Genomic DNA, 9,999 nt, shown 5'->3' with positions numbered 1-9,999 from the left:
TAACTTTTGTGCTGAACATCTCTGTCCAGAATCTGACCTGTGTTTGTGCGTGCGTGCGTGCGTGTGTGTTGACTTCATGCTGAACAGACAAAATGTGCCTGACTTCAATGTGTGCTACTGCAACCAAATTGACGTGTGTAAATGACACACATAAAAACACAAAAAAACTCAAAATATTTCAAATGTTCATGATAAACAGTAAACAATATGGCATCATTCATAATTGCGTCCGGTAAGTTGTATGTGGTTCATTGTCTTTCATTCAAAAGATCTGTCTGTCGAGTGTGTATTTAGTAACATTAGTGTTTCCTCTCCTCATACAAAAATTACGTCTGTGGTTTATTGCTCTTGTTAATGGGTGTGTGATGGGAACAAGGAAGTCCTCGCAAGCACACTCTCCAGCTGTACGTTTGTTTTTTGTTCTCATCAGACACCTACAGAGAAACACGCCGTATTTTCAAAATCTATGTGTGCTCGTGGATGTTTGAAGGTTTTCTTTCTGCTTAGACAATATACACATCCTTCACTCGGCACAGAAGAGCATCTAAACAACACAGTGTGACTCCATTCAGCTTCGAGAAATACAGTGTTCTGGAAAGCCAGAGGGTCGATGATCCACAACTCCAAAGATATGAAAGCAGTCATGCTTTCAAATGAGGTTTTTGAATGGTGTGCGTGTGTAGGTTTGACAGTTAGTGGCGAGTGAGCTCACGCAAAGTAACAGAATATCACATAACACAGTCTTGACAGGGCAAACAATAGAGGGAGGAGAAAGCACACGTGTATTCACACACGTGCACACTGAGATACACATTGACAAATGTATTTAAATACCTTGAATTACACTTGCCATATGGTACTAGTACATGCTATAAGGGCATTGTTTTTCAAGCACAATGTGTATAGTCAAAGTGAGACTCACATGCACATACTTCAGCAAACAACACATCCCTTTTTGTTCTCTGATTTTATACTAAAGACAAGTGATACTCTGTCCACCAATCACCTCTTCCTGCAGCTCCAGTAAGCCAATAACACACTTTTCAGGGAAATTTAAATCTTTGAACAAAAACAATCGTTTACTTTAATGCCTGTATCGATGATAATAACGAAGAATCAAAATCTCAAGACCGTTGCAGCATAATGTGCAATTCAGGGTTAGAGAAGTGGAAACAAATAACATCATAAAAAGTTGTTTCTCAGATGTTTATTTTTTTAGATTGATAAAATGTCAAAAAGAGCCACTGAAACTGAATGTGCTAACAAGAAACTACATGACCACATTATTTTTTCATGCCTTACTTCAATAAAATGAAGTATATTTAAATATTTTCCATTAGATTTGAATGTGAATGCAGTTGTGGTTCAGATAATGGAATATCACTCTTCCTCATCTCATAATTATGCAGATGACACGGAACTCTACATCAGTGTCAAATAATGACCAAAGCTCCTTTTACTTGCTGAGGAAAGGCATAAATAGAAATATTACTGAGTGGATGGGTCAGGAGGACTTTCCACAACTTGACCCAGAAAAAAGTGAGGTCATTGTTTTTGGACCTAAAGATCTAAAAACCAATATTTCTGTATTTTATTTTTATTTTTGCCCCGTTGTATACTTTGTAAAGTACAGTGAAGTACCTTTTATCTGAATGGTGCTATGTAAATAGATTTGCCTTCCTACTCTCAAATCCTTCTTTTATTTTGTCTTGTTTTGTCACACAACCAAGACTCCAACTTGTATTCCTTCCATTCTTACATCTATGGTTTCACCATCAGCCTGGTGGTGCAAGACAATTTAGCAATGTGGCATAAATGATTGTCATTTAAAAATGTTTCCCATGATCTAACTGTATTCTTTACATTGAACCCGTTTGAGACTTTTTATCAGGAAATTCCATCATAAGTATAAGTATATACGTAGAACATTCAGATCAAAAAACACTGATGAGTGATGAACATGAAAAATAAGTCATATTTTGAAAAAAAGATTTATGTTACACACTGTATCAGACTAACTAAATTGAGCAGCTGGTCTTCAATTATGGCTTGTGTACGAAAAGAGTAGAAATCATAAGTGATCGTGTAAACTGCAGCAGCGTTTCTAGCAATCTCATGTGAAAAACACTCTAATAAAAATTTACGCTCAGCTTCACTTGCGTCAAACTAAAGTAGTATAAAAGAGATTATTAATCTCAATGTGGTTCTTCTGACTAAATAAAGTCTAAATAAAAAATAAATATAAAAGAAGTGCCCATCCTCTATATTACATGACGATATATATAGTCTTGTGTAGTTTTCACTTTGCTGCTGCACTCAAAGACCGAATACATCAGAAGTACATCACATAATTAAAGTCATTTCTATATTGTTTTAAAAGACGCGGCAGAATGTTGCACAAGGTTAATCTCGTGGTTGACACATCAGCAGCATTGTACAGGTCCATTAGAGTTGACACCAACGGAACAACTCCACCTAGAAATGAATCCAGCGGGTCTGTAACAATCCTGCTCATTTCAACTACTGTATGGAATTACTCCAGAAACGTGTAAGTTAAAGAAATGGTGTGGCATAAATTACTGCCACCCCGAGGTGAAAGTGTGGAACAGACTGATAGGAGAGCTCAGGCAGTGTGCAACCATGAAGCAATTCAAGTATATTCATTTGCTTGTTTATTTACTTGTTTGCTTTGTTTTGTGGTCATTTAAGTTTGTGAGTATGTGATTGCTACAAATGCATGGATTGGAAAGGGGATTGGATTTATACACTTTTTGTTTGTTATTATTTATCGTTTATGTTTTAAATGAAATCAATTAGATTAACAGCAACAATAAAATAAAATAAGATAAAAGATAAATGTTTGCATTCAAAACGAACGCCCTGAAGAGTGATACGGTACCTGGCGTATCCGGAACTATTAAAGGGGAAGACTAAAGCAGGTGCACATCACTTCAACGATGGCGGATGTACCAGAAGATGCACCAGAACGTGAGTAAATAAACTCACTTTCTCGAAATAAAGTCACCTTTGTATAATAATCGCCATCCACATTTGCCTCTTTATCATTTTGACATAGATTTTCAGGTAGTTTAACACAAACACTGGTGTTTGTTTCCATCACTTTCTGACGTTACGGTGCAATACTTTTAGAGTTGTCAATGAAGACATTACTTCGAATAACTCAGTAAACAGTCAATGGTACAACTCGTTAACGATAATTAAATAACTCTTGCTGATTTTAATACGTTTTAAATGATTATTTTGGCTTCTGTTATTATTAGTGGATAAATGACGCCACCTCAACAGCCTGAGCAAAATATAGTGGTCCGAGGTGCTTAAGTAATGTGTCTGTGATCAACTTTATTGAGAATGTTGCTGAGTCATGGTTACAGATCACAGAAACGATACCTTCACTCAAACGTGTCCTACTGTCAGCACATCCAATCTTTCGAGATTCATGTAATTCACGTGAACCTGTAAAGCACTTTGTTGACGCTCAAAGCACGCACACACACACACACACACACACACACACACACACACACACACACACACACACACACACACACACACACACACACACACACACACACACACACACATCTACATCAATAAAGCACCACAAGGGTGTGATGTCAAACCAACCTGCAGACACATCCAAGGTGGACACAGGACCTGAATAAATTAGTGCATAAACCAACTTGGAGGTCAAAATGGGGCATCAGCAGCCTGATAGGTGCAAAAGATTTGGACCTCTCCAGTCATTGAAAACCATCAGTTCCTACAAGACAGGGTTCTCCAAGTCTGGTCCTGGCGAGCCCCTCAGCTGTATGTTTCTCTTGTTTCCCTGTTTCAACACACTTTGATCGAATGGCTATGTCATCGGCAAGCTTCTAGGAAGCCCCGCTTTGCAATCATTGGTGTTGCACCAGGGTTGGACTCCTCTACTGTAAGTTGTCCATCAGATGCGTTGCTCTGTATGCGTTGGAACCCCTCACCTCCGACACACCCCAACCAAGCAAACCGGTGTCATGTGGTACAATAAAAAAGCAGGGGAAGGTGAGGCGAGTGAGACCGAGGGAAACGGCCAAAGCGTACATAGCGTGAGAGAATTGAGTTTTATCGTCGGTCAACATTGTGGTCTCTTAAGAGTTCAGGTTGACTGTACCTTTTCTCAGATATGTATTTATTGTTTTGGATAAAGAGATTAGCATAATAGGTGAATGAATAAGTTGTAAAATACATTGTTTCAGAATACGACCTGGATAATTTTATGATCTATACATCATCTTTATATCTAAACTTGGTTTTATACTTTTAGACTGTCCAGGTACACAGAGTGAGCAAGCAGGGAAATCTGCATCATGTGAGGGCTGTCCCAACCAGAAACTGTGTGCCTCTGGAGCTGCAAGTGCCCCCGACCCAGGTAAGACCACTTCTACCTTTCACATACAGCACAGGTGTTGGGACATTATGGACTTGTAATATACAGGAAAAACGTTCCTCACCAGTTTAAAATCTCAAAGCTTTTCATTATTTCTTTTGAGTGGCAAAAATGTCTGCTGAGTTTCAAGACTCAACAATCTTGCCTGTGTAAAATTCAGTGAAGGTTAATGTTGGCGTTATTTGGTTTGGAGCCTAACAGCATTTGATTGTTTCGTATCCCCCTCCATCTCATCACAGCAATCGCCGAAATCGGAGCAAAGCTTTCGACGGTCCGACACAAGATCCTTGTCCTGTCTGGGAAGGGAGGGGTGGGGAAAAGCACCTTCAGTGCTCACCTGGCCCACGCTCTGGCAAGTGACAGCACCAAGGAGGTAATCGCCCTGCTTTCATTTGAATTTGCATGCTAATTCACAGCCTGAAGAATCAGCAAAAAACCTAAGGTTTATCTAATTCATACTACAATTTAAGAACGTAAAACCCCACTGCTGTGTTGTGTGAGGCTGCTGTTCACCACTAGAGGTCAGTGCAGACACGATCTAACAGAGCTGAAGGTAGTGTAATTATTAGGACGTGTTATAATACTATGAAGGCCAACACAGTTTGGTTCATGTGTTTCTGTAAATAAGTAGTTTGCTTTACCAGCGCTACATTGAACAAATAAAGAAATTTGTCTTCAACAATGTATAGGTTAGTTTACAGTTGGATAAATTAGATTTTAAAGCCTTTTCTTTTTTTGTTGGGCACCGTTTTTATTTGGTCAGACTAATGTAGCAATGACATCTGGGTTTGTTGTATTCACACTGAATCCGACATTTGTGAACACAATCTTACTTTGCTAACTTGAATTCAACTTGTAATGGCGAAATATGATTTGGTATTTTGTCGCAGGCTTGACCTTGGGTCTGTTAAACCTTTGAGAAGCGCTTAAAGCACAGTTCCTTTTACGACAGTGTTCACTGGAGGTATTCGTAGACTTTGGCTGTCACTGATTGCTTGTATTCTTTATCCTTTTTTTTCTGCTTCTAGGTAGCCCTGCTGGATGTGGACATCTGTGGTCCATCAATTCCTAGAATAATGGGCTTAGAGGGAGAGCAGGTACTTTTAAATTGTTGAAATGCATTGCATCATCATTTCACATTTGAAAATGAAGGACAACATGTATGTGCAGCATTTAAAGTTTGCAGTTTATCACCTTTTTTTGCTTTCCTCATTACTCATGATAAAGACTTCTGCTTTTCCACCACATGCAATACACTCAATCCAACTACAGGACTGTGCGACAGCTTTAGGCTGGTGTCATATATTGCTACTAATCCATCATGGGAAAACATCAGGACAGTGCTCACATTCCATAAGTGTAATCTGCAGCATAAAGCAAAGGCTCCTGAATGGGAGGCTGTGTCCCCCACAGAATTCTGAGCTTAATATAATGAAACCTTCTGTGTTTCCATGAAGAGACAAAAGGACGTGAACCAAATGACGTCGACAGAAGATCTTTGCTTAATTCACCATTTGTCCTCAAAAACAGCGCAAGGATGCTGACCGATGCTGCTTTAGTTTAAAAGAATTGTCACACCGAGCACAGTTTTATTTTTTCTTTCTTTTAAATCATTTTGCAACGAGCATGACGGGATAATACCACCCCAAAACTTGTGTACATAACTGTATAGTCGACTTTTGCATGCGTCATGGTGAGTTTGTGTCCTTTCTTTCCCCGTATGCAGGTTCACCAAAGTGGCTCAGGCTGGTCTCCAGTGGTGAGTCGATCGCAAAAGCGCCCAACTCAATGATGATGGAATTTTTCCAAACGGTATGAAATCATAGTTGAACATTTGTATCTGTTTGCATTTCAGTATGTAGACGACAACCTGGCAGTCATGTCTATTGGCTTTCTGCTCAGCAGCCCTGACGATGCGGTGATCTGGAGGGGACCGAAGAAAAATGGTGTGTTCCATGTGTGAGAGCAAGACTGTGTGCGTGTCTTGTTTCCTTGGACCTTTTTTTCAAATCTTGGACTGCCTGTGTGCCGCTTGTGTCCAATCAGGAATGATCAAGCAGTTTCTGAGGGATGTTGACTGGGGGGAGTTGGATTTCCTCATCGTGGACACTCCACCGGGCACCTCTGATGAACATCTGTCAGTCGTCCAGTACTTAAGCTCCACCCATGTTGATGGAGCCGTCATTATCACCACACCACAGGTACACAGACGCACTCAAACACACACAGTGTGCGATTAAGCCTCGGCTTTAATGTGATTTCTGGCCCATATACAGTTTGTTAGTCTCCAGAGTGAAAAACAACTGAGCTGATTCCTGAATTAGCTTCTGAGGTTAGATGCTCGACGGAATCGCTTCCTCATTTCTTTCAGCGCTCACTTCAACAGACGAGCCGCAGGCCCGGGCTGGAATTACCCAAACTTACAGGGTTTGACAATAAGACCGACTTCAATAAGAGAAGTGTCTTCCAGGGAAATGTTTCAAGATTATTACAAATGGCAGTGGCTCAGATTATCGTTACCAGCCACTTATCTCAGGTATTAGGAGGCGAGAGTGAAATCATTGTAGAGAACCCGGTTTCATGCTCCGCCATGTGCTGCGCTCTGACTCCTCGCTCCCCCTTTCTCTTTCCGTTTGCCTTTGTTTGTGTGTCGCTCCGTAGGAGGTGTCGTTGCAAGATGTGCGCAAGGAGATCAGGTTTTGTCGGAAGGTGAAGCTGCCAATAATAGGAGTGGTGGAGAACATGAGCGGATTTGTCTGCCCCAAATGCAAGGTGACTGACAGATGGGACGCGCACAATGAAAACAAATTCATCAGCTTGAAAACACGAAGTCTCACCACACAGATCAGTCACTACGTTGTGGTTAGGGCTAATTGCCAAACACTCACAGAAATTAGACACAACTCACATCTCAGGAAAGTTTTTAATAACTATATAGGAAACTGGACTCAGTAGAGTGCATACCTTCGCCCGGGTGGCCTCTATTGGCCAGCCCCCATACATACATACATACATACATACATACATACATACATACATACATACATACATACATACATACAGACAAAAACATAACTTTTGCCGCAAAGTTAAGAAAAAAGGGAAACCGGTTATACTAGTAAAACTGAGGAACATGTCTGTTCTGAGCCAATGTCTTTCACTTATTTAGAAGCAGTAATTAAATCTTTTACTTGAAGAGTAAACACTTACTCATTTGCTCTTCACTACATGATGACATGGATGACATTAACCTATTGTGTATCTAACTCGATATTTTTATATATATTTTGTGCCCTTTAACTTATAGAATACCTCGCAGATCTTCCCTCCCACCAGCGGGGGCGCTGAGCAGATGTGTGCAGATCTAAATCTACCTCTTTTAGGAAAGGTACCCCTCGATCCCAGGATAGCGCGGAGCTGCGATGAGGGCAAGTCTTTCCTCGCTGAAGTACCTGACTCTCCTGCTGCTCAAGCCTACCAGAGAATAGTGCAAAGTAAGTTTTCTTATAGGAAGATAAGTTATGGACAACCTTGGGATTAGAAGACAACTTGCTATACTCACTGACCCAAACCGATTTATCACACATTGTTGACATCCGTCCGCGTCAGAGCCTCTACCAGGTTTTGATGAATAGACAATTTAGTCTATGGCCTCATTCCCAATTAAATGTAATGAAACAAGAAGTGGACACTTCACAAAAAGGAAGCAGTCCGCTAAAGAGGAATAGGTGCATCGCCGCATTTGTGAGCTTATAATCATATCAGAAAGTATTAACGTGATAGAACAGAGAGAGAACTAACTTTTTTTTTTAAAAAGTGTCGCTTATTCATTTGTGTTTGTGTGTTTGACGTGACTCCCGATCCTCTCCTCTCTCAGGTATCCGGGACTTCTGTTCAAACGGCGTGACGGAGGAGCGAAGCGCCACCTTAAGCCAGTAAAAGGCTTTCGTCCACATGAGAGCAGCACACTGAGGCACATCACATCATATAAAACTACTGAATAAGACGCACGCATAGGAAACTACCACAAGAATTTGATCCCTGAGTCTTGGATTATTCAGGAACAGATTTAGACACTCATGGATATTTAGAAAAGACAAGTGGTGGAGCTATAACCCAAGTGTGTCCATGATATTGATTCCAAGGTGTGGCTCATTTGTGCCTTTGTAAAAATGTGGTGAGGCAAATGAAGCTTTGTGTCACGTGATGGGAAACAAAACATTGCCAGGTTACAGAGTCAACAGTTGGAGAATCCACCCATTAATTCACAGTTTCACATTCACATAGTTTTCTATATTTCCGGTAATTATACTATAAATGGCAGTGTAAATGTTCTGAATTTCTATGAGAAAATGTGTTTTGATAAATTTTCTGTTTAATGTGATAAAAGGAATAAATATCCATATCAATAAGTGGGTCCATTATTTTTTCTTTCCCCCCATTGTTTTTCTAATTCACATATCTCTTAATTTCAGTCTGCAGGGTTTTTTTTTTTCTTCCTCAGGACAATGTAAATAGTTTTTCTCTTGACAATTGTTCAGGATTGTGTTGACCATGTTTTAATGATATGGATATATTCCGCTGTTGTGTGCAGCGTGGAGTGGAGTTTTCCCTGATGTACAATGTCTCAGGATCGATGCAGTTTTCATTCAGACCTGTAAATCTTGACAAACCTCCCAAGAGGGGGGGTCCTGGTTCAGAGTCTAGGAACTGCTGCCCTTGCAAATTGGTCTTGAACGGTGACACAGCATTTCTTTCTTTCTTTCATACCTCACTGAACATTTTTTTTGTTGTTGCCTTGGACTCCCACCAGGTGGATGACTGCGTCTATTGAGAGCAGCCACGGTACCAAATAGTCTCCATTTGTAGCCAGTTTGTCTACTTGACAGTTTGTAAATTGCTTTTTGAAATCACTCTAACTCCCTCAGTGTGGCGATATTAAACAATTCTTAAGGGAAGGGTTCCAAGATCATTTGGCCGTGAAGTGTGGTTTATTGTTTTAATCGACATACCTGGCTTCACTGATTGGACTTGCTGTCTCCTGACACTCCAATGACCTCTCTTGAGGGACTTTCAGACGAAAGATATGATCAAAAAAAATTGATTATAACACCCTTTTGGTCCATTTCAGTATAGATAGTGACAGTTGAATTGACACAACTTTATTTATCCCACAAAGGGGCAAATCTTTTGAAGCTTGACGGTGGACATTCATGCATGGTGTCACAACATAAATAAATCTATCAAAGAAACATAAGCATGGCACAAAGGGACACTGTAAGTAGCCCACGCAAAGAAGTCATAGAGCAAGATAAAAACCATATATATAAAAGACAAAGCCTATTAGGTAAAATAAAAAAACTATAAAAAATTTAAGTAGACAATAAATAAGTAATGTCTCCTTGATAAGATCATTCAAAATGGGTGGGGTCTGCATGTTCTTGTCTTTCACAGGCAGCTCCATCGTACCAGCACAGGTTCACCAGATCTCTATAGCCATGACTTGCCACTATTGGGCAAGTGTCCTTATGTGCTCTTTAACCCACTAAAGCATA

At 40.2% G+C, this 9,999-nt stretch overlaps 1 protein-coding gene across 1 annotated transcript; it reads left to right on the top strand.

Annotated features, from left to right (window-relative positions):
• Positions 1-2,947: 2,947 nt before the first annotated feature.
• On the top strand, positions 2,948-9,415 carry nubp1 (nucleotide binding protein 1 (MinD homolog, E. coli)). Its single transcript, XM_080488433.1, has 10 exons — positions 2,948-2,988; positions 4,322-4,426; positions 4,684-4,817; positions 5,473-5,541; positions 6,171-6,203; positions 6,300-6,390; positions 6,491-6,645; positions 7,106-7,216; positions 7,752-7,938; positions 8,322-9,415. Exons 1-10 carry the CDS (start codon positions 2,958-2,960, stop codon positions 8,381-8,383), a joined length of 978 nt encoding a protein of 325 aa, XP_080344559.1. The 5' UTR covers positions 2,948-2,957; the 3' UTR covers positions 8,384-9,415.
• Positions 9,416-9,999: the final 584 nt, after the last annotated feature.

The sequence above is a fragment of the Lipophrys pholis genome (genome assembly GCF_963383615.2).
Source record: "Lipophrys pholis genome assembly, chromosome: 19".
Classification (NCBI taxonomy): Eukaryota; Metazoa; Chordata; class Actinopteri; order Blenniiformes; family Blenniidae; genus Lipophrys; species Lipophrys pholis.
The sequence above is the reverse complement of the archived record's forward strand: the minus strand, read 5'-3'. Positions and strand labels throughout refer to the sequence as shown.

Coding starts and splice junctions, on each gene's coding strand:
- nubp1 (XM_080488433.1), top strand. CDS start 2,958: ATGGCGGATGTACCAGAAGATGCACCAGAAC. Junction 2,989..4,321: donor ACCAGAAGATGCACCAGAAC/GTGAGTAAATAA, acceptor TTATACTTTTAG/ACTGTCCAGGTACACAGAGT. Junction 7,217..7,751: donor TTGTCTGCCCCAAATGCAAG/GTGACTGACAGA, acceptor TTTAACTTATAG/AATACCTCGCAGATCTTCCC.